General features: G+C 49.6%; 1 protein-coding gene across 8 annotated transcripts in view; it reads left to right on the plus strand.

Annotated features, from left to right (window-relative positions):
• The window catches only part of CRACR2A (calcium release activated channel regulator 2A), a 141,402-nt gene that overhangs the window by 113,405 nt on the left and 9,760 nt on the right, over window positions 1-18,237 (plus strand). For 6 of the 8 annotated variants that reach the window (XM_021671346.2, XM_064377530.1, XM_021671348.2 and 3 more), the window contains 5 exons: window positions 1,401-1,533; window positions 7,664-7,745; window positions 7,822-7,936; window positions 15,617-15,718; window positions 17,932-18,008. In XM_021671346.2, the coding sequence (XP_021527021.2) occupies window positions 1,401-1,533; window positions 7,664-7,745; window positions 7,822-7,936; window positions 15,617-15,718; window positions 17,932-18,008 (509 nt within the window). The other 2 variants (XM_021671352.2, XM_021671351.2) reach the window with 2 other exon arrangements.

Below are 18,237 nucleotides of genomic sequence, written 5' to 3' on the forward strand. Positions count from 1 at the left end.
CTTTTGCCTGCAAAATAAAAGTGTTCTGCCTGGGGAGGGGCAGGGGCCACAGAGCTAAGGATCGGGCCACACCTCTGCCAGCAGGACCATTTCCTGCCATTTGGGGTTTCACCTTCCCTACCCTGTACTGTGCTTGGGTGTATTAGATTGATGCACTGAGTTTTAGTCTCAAATAACAATTAAAAGTACAGGGACCAGCAGAGAGTCGGTGCCCTTGTGCATTGCATGAATAAAGAAAATGGGGCAGTGGGCGTAGTTTTTGAGTGCAGGTTGGTTGTTATTTTTTTTTAACTTTTAGTTTAAATTTTTATAGTCGACCTTGAATTATCTGCTAAATACTGCCTGGAATTGATTTCTCTCCAGAAGGCAGTTAATGGCTTTTTATCTGAAACTCAAATACTGCTAATACAACTGCCACTACATTATAGTATTTGCTCAATGAGAGGAGCTAATTCCTCCAAATTCACTTTTAAATAGATTCAAAAGAGCCTTCTTCTGCGACCAGGCAATGCTGAGCAGGTCCTGAAGGCAAGATTCCTGTGGTTGAGCGGCAGCTCCCTGGAATGAATGATCATTCCTCCTAAGGACACTGTGGTGGAAGGTGGCTCCTTACTCTACGTCCTACTTGCTTTGTGTCCTAGAGCAAGTTCATTCCCCGCTGGGCTTTTGTGTCCCAGCCCTTTCCTTCTGCTGGGTCCAAGAGACAGGGCAGCAGTGGCTGGCTGATGCTGGAAAACTTTGCCCGGCTGCCTGGCATTTCCCAACTTCCTGAGTGGAGACCCTTGTGCCCTAGTTACCCAAGGAAGATGGGAGTGCCTCGATGGGAGCTGATAAAAGTGATCTGCAGGGAGGCAAGAATGTCCTCCATTTAGTCCAGGCTCCCAAGGATAGGGCAGAAATAAGAAACTCCCTATCCCAACCTGGGACGCCTCTGCCCCTGCGATGCGGATAAGCCTTCTTTCATCCTTCTCTCCCTCTCTCTGCAAAAGCCCCACCCTGCCCTTCCCTACAGAGAGAATTCCTGCCTCCTCTCGAAGTCCCCTCTCAGATCCGCTCACTTGGAGCACCGAGCTATCCTTATCTGTGACCATGCTGCCTCCTCCACCCCACCGGAATCCAGGGTCGGCCTCTGCCTCCCTGACCACAGGAGGTGGCCAGCAAATGTCGCATGGGAGGCTGTTTCTCCTCCCTCCTGCGGATGCTGGAAAGAGCCTCCATGCCCCGAGACCAACTATGCTCACTGCATTCTGAGGCTGTGGCAGCCTCCCTGGTGCGGGTCTGGAGGCCGGTCTGCACCCCCCTGAGGGCCACTGCAGGGATGGGTGAAGGGCCACTGGTGGCTGGGGCAGGGGCTGGCTAGACTGTGCCCTGTAGTTGGTCAGACTGTGTACCGTCCACAGGAGGAAAGCGCTCCCTCTGCCCCTGACCGGCTCTTCAAGATTGTGTTTGTGGGCAATTCTGCGGTGGGGAAGACATCCTTCCTGAAGAGGTTCTGTGAGGACCGGTTCTCCCCAGGCATGGCGGCCACTGTGGGTGAGTTCTCAGCCCTGCAGTGGGTCCTCGGCCCATCTCTGGGAAGGGAAGTTTGTGAGAAGGGGGCCTGGGGCAGGGGGCCTCTAATGCCCACGGGAGGGGCTGTGGGGATTGGCTGGTAGGGATGCTGGTGTCTGCTCTGTTCAACAGAGAGGCTGGGAGGGGCAAGATGAAGCCACCTCCCCTCACGTCGCTAGCTGCTAAGCTCATCCTGTGTGTGATGGGACCCCTGAGTACCTCATAAGTCCAGCTCTGTGTTTATGGAACTACATTTGGTAAAGGTAGATTTAGGGCCCCTTCCCACTTCAGTGGGCACCCCCTCCTTTTGACCACTCCTCCCCACTGTCAGCAGAGCCCTGGGTCTTCCTGCTCCCCTCGAACTGACTGGGACTCCTCCTGAGACCCACATCCTGTAACCCATCCCCCTGTCTTCCTGAGGGCCTGCTACTTCCTGGCCTTGCTCCTGGATGGCTTCTTTTACCCATCACATTGTATCTGTCCTATTTCTCCGGCCTGCTGGGTGACAGCTGGACTTAAATGTGGAAGCTCATTAGGCTCAGCTATTAATGGATGATCATGGCTTAATGTATTCCCACTCTGGGTGATATTTTATTTAAACAGAGGTCTTTAATCCTTTCACCCGCAGTTGCAGGTTGTATTGGAATATGTGGTGAGACCCAAGGGCATACGGACCTTTTAGCTTGAATCACTCAACACAAAACAAATACATTGCATGCCTATTTCACTGAGCTGATAAGTCAACTGTACTTAAAGATATATTTGTATGACCTGAATATTTACCAGAAACTTTTGTAGTCATCCTTTCCATCTATCTCCACAGCAACCCTGGGGGCAGGTACTGTTATCAGCCCAGTCAACACATCAGGAAACTGAGGTCCAGAGAAGTTAGAGGCTTGTTCACATTCCCATCAGTTGGTTGGTGCTGATACCTTTCCCCGCAACTACCTTCTGTTCCATGCCAATAGTGTCCCTGAATTGAGTTGTATGTGCTTAGCACCTCATGAGGGGTGAGGATGCTTTTCTGCCTCTGGAGGTGGGCAGAGGTTGGTGCAGGCAGGAGGGGCTGCAGAGGTTCAGTGAGATGTCGAAAGTCCTGAGTCCTCCTCTGAGCCCTGCCAATGACAAGCTGTGTGACCTCAAGAGGATGTGATACCTCTTAGGGCTTCAGTTTTCTCCCATTTGAAGAATGAGAAGTTGTGACTGGTCACCTGTATTAATCTGTTCTTGCACTGCTACCAGAGACTGCGTAATTTATAAAGAAAAGTGGTTTAATTGGCTCATGGTTCTGCAGGCTGCATGGGAAGCGTGGCTGGGGAGGCCTCGGGAAACTTAGAATCATGGCGGAAGGTAAAGGGGAAGCAGAGACGTCTGACGTGGCCAGAGCAGGAGGAAGAAAGGACAGGGGAGGTGCTACAAACTTTTAAACAACCAGATCTCATGAGAACTCTGTCATGAGGACAGCACCAAAGGGATGGTGCTAAACCACTCATGAAGGACCCACTGCCATGATCCAATCACCTCCCTCCCGGCCCCACCTCCAACACTGGGGATTATAATTGAATGTGTGGTCTGGGTACGGATACAAATCCAAAGCATATCAGCACCCTGAGACTGCCTCCCAGCCTGGGTCTCTGACTCAACCATCTTCACCTTTAGCTGTGTGACAAGCCGGTTCTAAAGACCAACTTTCAGTGGCCCAGAGCCCTGCCTGGGAGACTCCATTTTCATTCTCTCATCCTAAACTGGCCCTTCTAACATTTCTCCCATAGAGGGGTCTCCGCCTATGTGCTTCAGGTGCTCCGACCTCACTGATGGGCCTTTTCTTACACTGTTATGACACCTGGAAGATTTTCCCATCCCTTTCCTTCTGCTCTACTCCACCCAAAGATTGAGATCATCCCAAGACAAAAATTGGGACCCTGATAGGCAGAGCCTGCAAAAGAAGCCCAGAAGAGCCTGGCCTTGTCTGGCCTTGAGGGAGGAGCAGCTGGGAGTGTGCTGAGCATGGTAACACAAAAGGCAGCACCCAGGAGGTCGACTTGCCCTCCCTGAGGGCATTCCATGGGGGAGGCCCTACAATCTCGGCTCTGGCACAGGCCTAGGGGAGGCAGGGAGATGGTGCCCAGCCCTCAGGCCTCAGAGGCATATCCCTTGAGCAGTGGGCATGTGGCCTACCTCTCCTGACAACAAACTCAGGATCCGTTTACATTTTCAACTTGTGCCCCTGACATAAGAGACTCTGAAAAATAGAAAATCAGACTCATTTGCACTTCCCAGGAGGCCAATTATGGAAACACCCTACAATTTAGGAAGGGGAAAAAAAAATCAAAGGTTCCAAATCAGGATGCCGTTCATCACGCTGCTCCACACATACTCGAGCAGCAGCTCAAATTAGTTTCCCTGCCACACTGCAGGCCCTGCTCTGGGACACATGTCAGGAAGCAGATGTCGCACCAGCTACCTGCAGGCCGCCCCCTTTAAAGAGATATAACAGCCACAGAGTCACAGTATCTCAGGCCAAAGCCGTCCAACCCTGGAACAAGGCTCCGGCCAATCTCCTGTCAAGGGCAGCACAGTGGAAGGGCTTTGGCTGTTCTTCCAGCTCACCTCCATCCTCCCAGGGGTGCTCCAACTTCCTGGTCTCCCACTCCCTCGTAAGAGCATGCTTTGTACTGGACCAGTGGCTTGTGTGAAATGCAAGTTGCTACCGTGCAACTGGTGACTGGGACACCCTGCCTGCCCCACCTAAGGCCCAGTCTGCTCCTTCAAGAGCAGGTGCTTGAGCCCTGCAGGGATCCTGGAGACAACACTGATGGTTTTTGCAGAATGCTGGATCTGGAAGGAACCTTGGGAATGGTCTAATTACATCCTGACATGTTGTAAGTGAGAAAATTGAGATCCACAACAGACTGATCATTCGAGTTAGCCAACGCTCCCTGGAACCCAGGACTCTTGAGTCCAGCATTCTTCCCACTACTCCACATTGGTTCACAACCTCCCTGCATTAAATCACAGACCAGAACCCAGGGTGTTTCTTCCAGAAGCTGTTTCTGGCAGAATGTCCTCACCCTGTCTGGGCACCGGTCCAGTGTCTGTCCCACTGCACATCTCTACCCAGAAATCCCTGCAGCACCCCCCTAGGGTGTTTCTCCAGAGCACTTTGCTGCCACTGCTCCCCCATCGCTCCTGCCTTATGACCACTCAGGCCTGTCCCCTCAAGAAAGGTTAAGGTCACCCTCCTGGCAACTATCATCCCAGCGCTAACCCACACCATCTCCACAGCACCTTTCAAGGTGGCAGGAGGCTCCAGACTTCAACCATCCTTCGGGAAGCAATTCGTTTGCAAACAAGTGTCACCTCGGTGTGATGGTTGAATGCTCCAGCTGAACTTAAAGATTGTGAGCGTCCAACTCGGCCCCTTCATACCTCCATCTCCTGCCGTCTACAGATAAGGAGAGAGAACCCCCACCCCCAAAATGAGCTGCAGCAGTGGCATCAGGGTCACATTGCTGCTCAGTGGCAGAGCTGAGAGAGGAACGTACAACACAGGGCTCCTGACTCCTGGGATTTCAGAACTAGTGGTAATCTTAAAATCAGTTTAATCCAGGCCCTCTGGTCCCCAGTTGTTCTGTGTTGCCTATCCTGTTGGATGCGTGCTCTCCGACTTCACGTTTGCACACGCCGACTCTTCATCCCCGCCCCCTTGTCTTCTCCTAGCGTCCTTCACACCCAGCCCCCGAGAGCCTGTTTATCTGCTTCCTTGGCCTGCCTGTCTGAGGCTGCAGAGAGAAACACATCGAGTGTCCAGCAGGGAGTCTCACCAAGCTTCCCACAGCACAGAACACATTTTTCTAGCACACTCTTTTGCCTGTCCCACTCCCTGCAAGAGACAGCCGCCTGTCCTCCAGCAAAGCACCTAGCGCATAAGGTGAAGCAGGAGCTGAGGGCAGCTAAGACCCAGCTGCCCCAGCAAACTCCCTGACCTTCCACCTGCAAGCCTTACCAGCAGGCAGAGGGCTCTGTCCTCGAGGACCACTGGCTGGTTTCAGATCTGGCCCTGAAGCTGTATAACCATGGATGGCTTTCCCCTGAGTTGTTACCAGAAAGCAGGCATCCCCCTCAGCCAAACTGGTCTCCCAGAGCACAGAACGGGGAAGCCCCTCCACTTCTGACCAAGAAGAAAACTCGCCCTTGGATTCAACTGCCAGCCATTGTAATCTGTTTTGCTGGGAGCACTTAGCCCTGGGCCTTCTAGGTGAAGCTAAGCCGCCTGCATCCTGTGCCCTGAATCCAGCTGCAGGTGGAACAGTGGGCCTCGGAGCTGGGATCACAGCTCACCTCACTACCGACCAGCCTGGGCAAGGCACGACTGCGCATGACTCCTGTTTCGTCTCTCGACGATGCATGTGTGAATGTGTATGTATGAGTACATATGTGTGCGTGTGCATGTGTGTGCAGATGAAGTCACATGATGTCACGGGGGAACTCTGTGAAGGTGGATAGGCGGCACATAGAAACACTGGAAAGAGAAAGCATTCTATTTATTAATGGGAGAAATCACTCCTCAGCCCAGACAGTTCCACCCCTCTCTGGCCCTCATCTGTGAAGCAGAGGCCTCTAGACTCCCCACTGCCCCTGACATTCTGGAAGTGGATGATCCTCCCACCTCTGCTCACTCGTGGGTCCTTAATGCACTAGGCTTTGCCCAGCGGCAGTGGCGGGGGTGGCCTTTTCCATGTACTGCCTCTTTGTTACCTGTTTGGTCTCTTCTGCCTCGGTCCAAGCTGCTGATGCTGTTCATCTTCCTGAGCCCTACAGGGCAAGCACCTCAGAGCTCCTCTGAAAGTTACAGAAGGTGCTCTAAAGTCCTAAGATGTGGCACCTTGAGTGGTGGTGGGGAGGGGATGTACTTTCCAACCTCTTTATGCCTTTGCGAACATTCTTACAGGATGCAGGAGTGGGGAATACCTGTATCAAAGCACCTGTGCTGAGGTCCTTCCCGCTGAGGGCTGTGTGGGGTGAAGAATGCACTTCACTGACCTTGCCCCCTCTCTCTGGGGCTGAGGACCCCAGGTAGCGGTCACACCCCTGGAGAGATGGTTGTGAACTGTCCAGTGGTGGGATTAGGAGCTCTAACCCATCTCAAGGGTGAACGTTGCCTGTGATTTATTCTCTTATCCCTTCTGTTCTGTCCCTTCCTCTACCTGCCAGTTCCTACCCTCCCCCTCCTGTTCCTCCTCCCCTCCTTCTTCTTCCTCCTCCTCCATATACCTTTGGATTGGTTGATGGAGGCCATCCCCCTAGGACATTTGAATTTTACTAGGGGGACTCTGAAAGGATTTTAGGTGAAAGAAAGATAGAAGGAAAGAAAGAAAGAGTGGGAGGAGAGGGAGGGAGGACGGGGAAAGAAGGAAGAAAAGGAAGGAAGGAAAGAAAGAAGGGAGGGAGGGAAAGAGGGAGGAAGGAAGGGAGGAAAAGAAGGAGGGAGGGAAAGAAGGAGAGAGAGGAAGGGAGGGAGGGTGGCTCATGCCTATAATCCCAGCACTTTGGGAGGCTGAGGCGGGTGGATCACGAGGTCAAGAGATGGAAACCATCCTGGTCAACAAGGTGAAACCCCGTCTCTACTAAAAAATACAAAAATTAGCTGGGCATGGTGGCACACGCCTGTAGTCCCAGCTACTCGGGAGGCTGAGGCAGGAGAATTGCTTGAACCCAGGAGGTGGAGGTTGCGGTGAGCCGAGATCGCGCCATTGCACTCCAGCCTGGGTAACAAGAGCGAAACTCCGTCTCAAAAAAAAAAAAAGAAAGAAAGAAAGAAAGAAAGAGCATATGGCTTATATTACAGTTAAGAGCCCGCAGTTCAGAGTGGTTAAGTGATTTGATCAAGATTCCACAGCTAATAAGTGGCAGGACAGGACCAGAGCTCAGGTCCGCTACCTCCCTGTCCAGTGCTCTGTTCTTTTCTTCATTTGGCCCCCAACGAGCTTCAGAGGGAGGATTGTCACCCTGGGCTTAACGCGATTTCAGACATTGGAAGCATCGTTTTTTGATTTGGAAGTGAGGCGCCCCTGGCCCAGGGCAGTCCTGACAGCCACGTTTCACCCTGCAGGCATTGATTACCGTGTGAAGACGGTGAATGTGGATGACTCTCAGGTGGCCCTGCAGCTGTGGGACACGGCTGGGCAGGAGAGGTAAGGAGCTGTGCCTGAAGTTCTGGGCTCTAGAGGAAAGGCCGTGCATGCCTGACCACTGGCCCTTCTGTGGCAGGTACCGGTGCATCACCCAGCAGTTCTTCAGAAAGGCCGATGCTGTCATCGTCATGTACGACCTCACAGCCAAGCAGTCATTCCTGTCGGTCCGGGGGTGGCTGAGCAGCGTGGAGGTGAGCTGGCAACCTTCCTAGGAGCCCTTAGGCTTGATTGTTGCTTCTCTTTTCTTCTCTGTCCATCTCCCACCTGGGCCTCCGCATTTTCAAAATCTGATTCAGAACTTGCCTTTCCCAGGAACAAACTGATTCAGGCATCTGTTCCTCTGTTCATCTGAGTTCCTGGTACTGGGCTGGTTACTGGGGACCCAGAAGTGAACAAGACAGACACGGTCCCTGCCTTCATGGAGAGAGGGACACAGAAAATACAGATTATGCCAGCAGCTGTGTCATTGCTGGGCCATGAGTGAGTGGGACTGGATTGGGGAAGGGGACGCAGTGGGGTGTCAAGGAAGAGTCCTGGAGAAATCAGTGTTTGAGTCACAACCAGATTCTTCCCTCATTGTCACCAGCACCTCTCCCCACCCCCTGAGTCTTTTCAGCTCCAGTAGACCCAGCTATGCCCTGCCTGGCAGCCAAACCGTGCAATGTCACAGCCCTTCACATGAGGGGAGGTTGATCCAGAGTGCGAGGGCTCCAGGCTCACCTCAAAATCAAAGGTCTGGGCAGGGCCCAAGAGCAATCGTGTTATCTTTGCATTCGAAATTATCTGGGAGACTCTACTTTTATGATCCCTACTTGCAATGTGTTGCTTCATACGTGCCTTTTTTTTTTTTTAAGTTTTTCCACCACTCCAATGCGGGCTTCTCAAGGCCAATGCCAGTGTGGACAAGCCATGAATTGCTTTTTACCAGGCTTCAGCTGATTCCTTCACAGAACAGTCAAGTAGGACACCCCACCTCTTCTACCAGCTGGATTCAGGATTTGTTCATTGATTTGTTCAAAACACCGGCAGGCACTATTCTAGGGCCTGGAAATCCTAGCAGTGAATAAAAGAGACAAAGCTCCTGCCCTCATGAAGCTTATGCTCAGCTCTCTGCTCCAGGCCCAGAAAACCTTGCATGCTCCCGTCACATGCTTATCACACTGCTACAGATCGCTTTTTTACTGGCCTGTATCTCCCACTGGATTCCGTGCTGCCTGAAAACAGAAGCTGCATCTTTGTCGCTAAAACCTGGGTGCTTTGCATGAGGCCAACAACTACTGGATGAATGAATGGATACCACATTGCTCTGAAGGAGAATCTTGGATTTGTCAATTTCTTCATCCCTTTTGGCCCTAAGATCTGTGATCTCTTCCACCCAAATCTGTTTCTCTGTGGTTCTCCCTGTCTGGGTCACCTCTCTCTCTATTGTTAATCTGCATCCCTCTGATTACTGAGAAAAATAAGGGAGAGAATGGAAGCCAGATTCAAGGGTTTCTCAAGAATTTGCCTCATACCTATTATTTCTCAAAATTACTGTGCCTAACACGCTTACAAATGAGAAAATGCAAGTTTTGAAACGTAGCTAGTGGATTGCCCATACACCAAACTAATAATGGAAGCAAACGGTATGGGTGAATCTGGCAGTAACTTCTTTCTAAACTTTGGGATTTATGACATGATTTTTCTCTTCTTTTTTTACTTTTTTTGCCGTGCTGTTGGCAGCACCAGCAGATTTATCTTCCTTATTGAAGTGAAGCACTAGGAGAGGTGTTAGGGATTACCTAATTCAGGGGCTTCCAGGCTTTCCTCCTTGGAGCCCTGGAGTCAGACTGACATTCCCCAGAGACTGGGGAGCGGCAGGGGAAGGTTTAGTGGTCACGGATCCGGGTCCCTCATCCTCCATCTCCATCAGAGCTGCCCTGCCTTTTTCAGCACATTGAAGGTTAGGTGCAATTCTGTTACGCAAAAGGATTTCCCTTTGAAAATCACCCATCTAGTATAGGCCATCTCATTCAAAAGTGAAGAAAGGAAAGCCCTACCTTCTCCAAGGTCACGTGTCCTTTTCACAGACATTTTTAGGTGTACCCCAATATCTAAATTTTGGTGTGTGCTACGGCTAAGCCTCCAGGGGGTCTGGGATTAATGGGAGTGGTTGGTGACAAATTCGTGGAACTGTGCTCTCTGCTGTCATTAGGGGGTGTTGTTTCTAAGGCTCCTGTTTTGCACAGAGCCTGGGATCTAGAAGGAGAGATGGAACAGTTTGGTGTTGGAGGTGAAGAAATCTCAGAAGGCCATCATCACAGCTTGAAGCATGGGTTTAGTCATCCTCCAGAAACGTTGCTTTGTGGGACAGGGCTGAAATGCGTCAGTGGCGTGTGGCTGCTAAAAGACCCATGGAAGTCTGGGTGTGTCTGTAGGCTTGGAAAGCCCGGCTGAAAGGGCAAATCTATACATGGTGAAATTAGAATCGCTTATGTGTAAATGGGGTTTTTCCATATGATTTGTAGTTTGAGTTTTTCCTTTTTTTAGATATTAGTCAAAGATACATTTAAGTTGTAATTGATGATTCTAAACCTAGATGAACATCAGGATCACCTGCGGAGCTCTTAAAGGCAACAGAGGCCAGGGCCTTCTCTCCCAGAGTGATTCAGGGACTGCAAAAGAAAAGAAAAAAATCCTAACAGCTCCCCAGGGAATTTTGATTCTCAGCCACCACTGTTCCCAGCCTAAACAAGTGCTCCTTGAACCCTAACACATATAGGACTCTCTTGGGGACCTCCTTAAAATGCAGCTTCTGCTTCAGCAAGTCTGAGCTGGGATCTGAGATTCTGCATTTCTAGCAAGTTCTCAGGTGAGGCCAATGCTGGTGGTCCAGGGATGACCCTTTGAGTAGCAAAGCCCTAAGTCATTTTCAAAGATGCCTGTGACCCCTCACTAAGAGCTTTCTAAGCATCTACAGCATGTCCAGCACACACTAGGTGCTCTGGGACTCAGGATGACAGACCGGGAAACGGGTTCAGTGCAGCGGCACAGAGTTTCAGGAGCGAGTGCAGGAGGCTGTGTGAAATGGCAGAGCGTGTGTTGAAGGTTAGGAACGATGGCATCATAAATGCAATTATTCTCTAGATTCTTGAAAAGCTAAGTCATTCTGCCTTGGCAACCAGCAATCAGAGGTGTCAGGTGATAGATTAAAACTTGACACTTAATTTGATCTGAGGGAACTGAAAATAATAAGTGTCTTACATCTGTGGAGCACCTTATTTTTCCAAAGAGCTCCAAGCACTTTACCAACTCCCTCGCCTGGAGAAGGGAGGGTGGAGGGGGCGCTTTAATAACAGTCTTCAGGGTTCTGAAGCCTTATTAGTAAGTGAATGGTGGCCAGCTGTTCACAGTCCCCCTTCCTCCCTCCACCTGAAAAACATGCAAGAAAAAAGGCCTTCAGTTGCTGTACGTGCCTGCATGGGGAAGACTTACTCTTGGAAGAGGCTGTGTCGGGTGGGAGCAGATGCTCGGGGGAGGTAGTGGAGCTCCTGAAAGGAGGTTTTTACTATCCCATTTTGGTCACTTCCTGGCCATGAAACTTTGGCCAACATTCAATGAGGGAGCAGACCAAATGCTCCCTCCTGGACCCCAAATTCTAGTGTATGATGGCATTTGACTCTCTCTGGGAGGCCAAGATGGCACAGGAATGTGTGTGGATGAGAAGACCCTGGAGGGTCCTTCCAGCCCAGAGGGAACCAAAATCCTTTGGTGCAAGAGAGCACCAGCCCTGCTTAATGAGGTGGGAGGCTATGACCTTGCCCTTGTGCTCCTATTTCACCCAGCCTAGGCAACTTCACCCTGCCTGCAGGCCTTCTGCAGAAGAGACCTACGCAGGGCCAGGACGCACTCTGCCAATTCTCCCGAGTGCCTTATAGGAAGTCAACACAGGGAGCCTTTCGGCCAACTCAGCACTTCCAGTCCACTCCCAGCTTCTTTTCTCAGCTGGTAGAATTGGTTTAACCAGTCCAACCTGGAAAAGTAACTAGTCAGGCTCTGAGGCCCCATCTGTGACTATTGGACACACTGGACATCAGAAGACTCTGGGGGCCTGTGTCGGGTAGAGAAGATAGGATTTAGAACGCCAGCCTGTGCACGCCTGTTTGGGCTGGTATTTCCCCCAGAGCCAGATTGCTGGCCCCCAGTGTCTGCAGTCGTGGGATGCTGAGCTTCTCATTTAGAGCCTCTTGCCATTCTGATAGCACTAAATTGCTAGGCGTATAAGTCAAGGAAGTGAAATAGAATTGGCAAAGTTAAGCTGAATAGACCAGTGTTTCAGAGCTGGAAAAAAACATGGAGATTAATGCAACCTCTTGTTTTATAAGTAAGAAAATGGTGATCCAAAAAGAGGAAGTGACTTTCCCAGAGGCACCCACACTTGTCAGCAGTACCCCCTGATCTAGAAGGGAGAGCTTTGCCACACTGCACTGCCTCTCGCTTGTCCTGCGGGCCATGGCTGAAATCTACTCCTGGAAAGCAGGTGTTCATTTACTGTTCAGACGTTTTTGCTTATCTCTCGGGGTCCTGGCTCACTTCCCTATCCCTTCCTGGGATGCTAGCTAAACCTCATTCTGTGATCTTTGTCATTGGTGACAATGTACAGCATGGTGCAAAAAATAGCAGTTTGATTTTTTTCTCCACGTTCCAAGTTGAGCTTGAAGTGCTGGCAGTTTAAAACGAACTACACAAATAAATCTTGTTTTGACTCATAGTCCAGGGGATGGATAAATATGGAAACCCCCAAGATATAATTTTGCAGTCATTTTTTTCTTAGCATAACTGCATGCTTTAATGTGCTGAGAAATTTTTTGTTCTGGCTCCAGAGAAATAGCAGCACTATCCCAGCTAAGTGCTTTTTCATGCCTCCTAGCAAATAGATATTAAAACACACACACACACACACACGCACGCGTGCGCACACACACACACACACACAGACGACAATCAACTCAACCCAGCAGCTGCACATTCTGAGCTGAATGCCAGTCCACTGCTCCAAGATGACAGCTCTTGTTATTTCAAGTCAGAGATGGGTGATCTTTTGAATTTCAGCAAGTCTGTCTTCCAACAAGATCAAGTTCACAGAAAGGCAGCTGGAATGACTGAAGGTGGAGGGAGGGCTCTCTGTTCGAGGGTCATAGAACAGAACCTGACTTTAGAACAAAACACAGAAAAGAGGAGAGACTCAGATGAGTCACATGGAGAGATGGTGACAGAGCTAGGGCAGAACCCACGTCTCCTCCTGACGAAGGAGCTGAGATGACTTCACTCCAACCTGTCATGCCAATGGCATTTTTACCAGCATCTCTCGCAGTCTCAGCAGCAGAGTTTGAGTAGACCTGAGACTTGTTCACCAAAGCCTTAGAGGCTTGAAGCAGGTGTCACTTCATCTAGGAGGTAATTTTGAACATCTTGTGCAGAAAACCTAGTTAGGTATGATGAGAAAGGAATAAAGTTTAAACAGATAGTTCAAGATTTTTGGGATCAAAGTCAGAGAGGACTATGAGATATCCACCCCAACACCAACTCCTCTCGCTGCCCCTGCATCAGAGACTGATGGCCTTGGGCCAGGGTGACGGTCATTGACTGACTGTAATAGTTAGCTCACTGCCTGGTCTTATGGGCGTTCTTATTTATTTCTGCCAAATATTTGGAGATGAGTCTAATTCTCCTTTATTGGTGGCAGGCCAGAGTCCCTGGAGGGAGGCAAGTTATCCAGCGTGGCTGTGTAAGAGAAGAACGATACAAAGAATAGAAACCACAGCTCCTGCTGGGTGCTTTGCTTTTTAAATTTTTGTTCTGCTCCTTCTAAGCTCCTTTATTTTTATATCCAGGAATTGCCCTTTCTTTTCCCAGGAGGCAAGAGGCACCATTGCTGCTTATGGTGCATAGGGCCCAATGTTGGGCTTATGACCCATTCCCTCCCTCATCCTGTTTGGTCATTCAGCATCCCTCATGCCCTCTGCAAGCGAGGAAATGGAAGGCATCATCCATTCCAAATAATAACAAAACCTGGGGTAGAATTCTGCCCTGGGATTTCAAGTCTGATGCTCATATTTTCAGAGTTTCCATGTCAAGAAACCCCACAAGCCTTAGTCATTCCTCACACATAAATCTACAAATATCTCTCTCCCATGTGCTTTCAACAGCAAGCTGCTTGGCCCATTTCCCTGCTTCCTCCTCTTTTCTTCCCTTTCTGTGAAAAGCTCTTCGCACAAGTATCCTGTGGCACAGCACGGTCAGAGGAGGGGGGTGTTCCCATCAGCGAATGCTCCGGCTAATAGGGGCCACAGGATTCCATATTTGCCGTGAGTGGCTTTCTCACTTTCAAGGAGTTGGAATATGTACAATCCACTTAGCACATCAACTGCACATGTCCAGAATTTAATCTATTTTTGATGGGTCAGAAGACACTGTAAGATCTTGTAGTGCCTTTGAGTCATCATTGCAAACACGTATTATCATCTCACCAATAGATACCGCTTTTAGAGAGTTCCAGTTAAGAAGACACTAAGTAGCAGAGACTCGATTGGAGATAAGAATCTGGAGGAAAAGGTTAGAGAAGTGAAGACCCATATACTAAAGAGTTCTCCTAATTCAGTTCTTGTGGTGTTGAATGTTCTTTTGGATTCTCAGAACCTTAACTTTCTCACTTGGTAAATAAGAATTTTTCCCCCGATTGAACTGCAGTAAAAACAAATGCACAGATTAAGGAAACATTGAGGCTTAATTTCAAACATAATAGCATTTAAACTTAAAATAGGTATACCTGTAAGATGGGCTTTGGGCATTTATTTGAAATGCTCAGGTGAAACAGCTAAAGTATTGGCAAAACTGGAACTGCTTATTAGCTTCTGTTATCCCACAGTTCCCTCTATTTAGTAAAACATTTAGCTATGGTGAATAATTATTTGTTATTAAATTATGATTAAAAGCCCCTAATTAAAGATTTAAGTAAAAATAACAACCTTCCTCAATGTGCACATTACCACATTTACTCACTGAATGGCAGTCAGTGGTCCTGGGCCCTTTGGGCGCCCTCAGGAGAGACACATACAGTGCCCGTTTCACCAAGGAGGGGGTGGAGACCCAGGAAGCAGGCCCCTAGCTGGTAAGCCACAGCCACTGGGGGAGTAAACAGTGTGATACCTGGTCCAAGCAGTGCAGCTGCTATGGTCACAGCGTTCCTCCTTATACAAGGCTTTCTTCAGAACCCAAGCACCAGGTGATAGGGGTCTGCGGTGCCCGCCTCCAACGAGGCACAAGGCAGTCATTTATGGAGCCCTGTGGGCACAAGACCATGAGGCAGATTTGGATCCAACCCTCAGAAGCGTATGTGCTGTCATAAAGCCTCTGGTGATGCAGCTTCTAATCAAAGCAGCCTCCGGAGCAACTCCAAACCGGGGGGCATTCATGGTCTTGGTCCACTGGACTAAGCCTGGTCATTTAGGAATGCCTTAGGGCTCTGTAAGCCCTGGAAGGGGGCACGTGGTCCATTGGCATCAACTGTCCCATCATCCAGCACATCTTGGGGTCCTGCTGTTCCATCTAAGATCTGAGGAGCGTCTTAAAGGGGGTGTGGTCATTGCACACACAGGGACTGGGAGACATCACAGGCAGGCCTCGTGCACTTTGCAGAAGCGTGATAAGCTGGGGCTCTTGGAGAAGGTGGGCTGTTTTCTGCTTTCCGGATGATTCTGTTACAGCCTGGCCTTTTGTGGTGGCCGGGGATTCTCCAGCCAGGTTGCATTTGTCCAGCCGGCGTTGTCAGCCTGCCCTCTGGGCAAATCCTATGACACCCCCCTCAGTTGAAAACATTTTCTGTTCTGCAGGAAGCTGTGGGAGACCGGGTTCCTGTTCTTCTGCTGGGTAATAAGCTTGACAATGAGCAGGAGCGGGAAGTTCCCCGGGGCCTCGGAGAGCAGCTTGCCAAGGTAAAGAGCAAGCATTTCCGTCTCTCTGGACAGAGTGTGACCCTGACGGAAGTCGGGCAAGTACCCAAGAGCCTTGTTGGGGATGTTCTCTGGAAGTGCCATGGGAAGGAAGCAACTGGAAAAGATGGGTGTCCTGGCATCATCGAAATGTAGAACTTTGCATAGAAAGCCACAGATTGCAAGACGGAGTTAGTTAGGGACCATTAGGGTATGGGGAATCATCCTAAAGTCCTTTCCTTGTAGCTCAGAATTATAAATTCCAAGATAGCAGTAGTTGACTTATTTCCATCCCCCTCCAATCTGCATTTCCACCTGATCACCCTGGGGATTAAAAACACACTCTCTGCAAAGCAGTATGTTCTTCTGCAGACCACTGTGTTAGAGTTCATCCTTTCTATCAGGATTGAGCCTCAAAGCCATGAACTCAAGATACACTCAGGAGATACACTGGAAAACCTACCATTAAAATAAGCCTGGGCCCTCTTGCCCAAAAATGGAATCAATGGGGCTTAATGGAAATCAGGCAACAAAACGTGGTTACCTGGCTTCTTTTACTGCCTCAGAGTTTGGTTTTCATGGAACTGTGTGTCTGGGAGGATGGGGTGCTTACCAGCTGCATGATTCTGTAATTCTTCACATGCTTGCTCTAAATGGGGTTTCATGAGCTCAGAGCCTGGGATAATGAGCACAGATAGTAAGACTTAGGGAAAAAGGAGGAGAAGGGCCTGGCAGGTATCTATGTGGAGGGTCACTAGACAGTTACATGGCCACAATTCCAAAATCCACAAAGCTCTGAAAACAGAAAGGGTTTTTCGCATTTTATCTGGCAGAAAAATCTGACCAGAAATGACATGAGGCTATTCATGGTCACTTTGAGTGAATGTCCAAAATCTCACTGAAAAAATATTAAAATGTTTAATTATAGAGTGCTGTCTGAAATCCACTGAGGGTATTATATAATATATGGTATATACATGTATTACCTTTCTAAGATTCAGAAACTTCTGGATTTCAAAATATACCTGGACCCAAAGATTCTATCCATTTTCTTTTCTTTTTTCTTTCTTTCTTTTTTTTTTTTGGTCAGTGAAAAAAATGGAGACTCAGGAGTTAAGTGATACATTCGTATTATCACAGCTCATCCGAGGTGGGGTCAGAACTCAAAGCAGGAAGGCAAATCACGTCTTCCAGTTCTAAGCCCTGTGCCCTTCTCTCCCCACTATTCCCACCCCATGGAGCCTTTACTCTTTGACAGAATGACCCAAGAGATTGCAGATCTGAGAGAAATGCAGACAGGGAGAGATGGAGACCATGGGGGTGGGTGAGGAGGGCAGAAGGTGGAGCTGGCCTGTGGGTGTAGGTGGGGAAAGCTGCACCGGGAGCATGGCAGTGCCTCCTGAGCTGCAGCCACAGAACTGTCCTCACTCAACTGGCCTGAATCCCCTCAGGGCATCAGCCTCCAAGAAGGGGCCATCTAAAAGCCAGGGCCCCGTGCCATCAGCATTGTCGTAATGAAGCCAGTAATCTACTAATGGGAATCATCCATGGAATATGATGAGCCTTAGCCAAGGGCAGCCCCACCATGCAGGCAGCACAACCTCATCCTGATGAGCTGATGGCCAGTCTGGTGCATCAGTGCTGACAGCCAGGGCAGCTAGGGTATTAATTAACTGCTGCGAAAGAGAATTCCTACTGGAGTGCCTCATGACACCTGTCCCCAATGCCTATGGAATGCCACCGTCCTGGGGAAAGCATGCTGTAAGGAGCTGTGCCATTAACTCGGTATGGGACTGAACAAGTCAGCCAAGTGCCCTCTCTCACTGCAGTTTACCTGCCTGTGGAGCAGGAATAATACTGCCTGCCCTGGCCTTTGTGTCTTTGCCTGAATCACAGGGCTGGTATAACCTGGAATGAGCATGTATGCACTTGAGAGTGATTTGGGAAAGTATAAAGAAGCACTAAGGCAGCGAATGGTTTCGTGGTTTTACACTTGTTATAGCTCACCTGGGAGATGGTTACAGAACTTGCATTAGTCAGGGAGCCTGTGGAGACAGAAATCAGCCATGTACAGAGTGAGGAAGGACTATGAGGAGATCAGGGGGCCTGTGAGAGGAAGCGAAGGCTGTAGGTAGATGCACAAGGGGCTGTCCCACCACCCCCACGGTGCCCTCTCACTCCAATACTCTTGTATTCACTCTGTTTTATGATTCTAGGAGAACAATCTGATCTTCTATGAATGCAGTGCCTACTCTGGTCACAATACCAAAGAGTCCCTGCTCCATCTAGCCAGGTAAAGACACGTGCTCCCCAGGTACAGTAACTGCTGCGTCCAACTGTGTCTGCCTTCAGGGAGGCACCTTATTTCCCTCTGCCCAGGCCATGCCTCTGACCCCTCTTTCTCCCTATTGGCTGGAGCCCCCTGAGTATAAGCGATGGGGTCCTAGGCCTTTGTGTGGGATTGCAGCGTCAGGAGCAGCTTTCTGAAACAATGAGGTTGGGAAAGAAAGCATCCCTGCCAG

This window comes from Aotus nancymaae, unplaced genomic scaffold (assembly GCF_030222135.1).
Source record: "Aotus nancymaae isolate 86718 unplaced genomic scaffold, 86718_ANA_hifiasm-v0.15.2.pri h1tg000016l, whole genome shotgun sequence".
NCBI lineage: Eukaryota > Metazoa > Chordata > Mammalia > Primates > Aotidae > Aotus > Aotus nancymaae.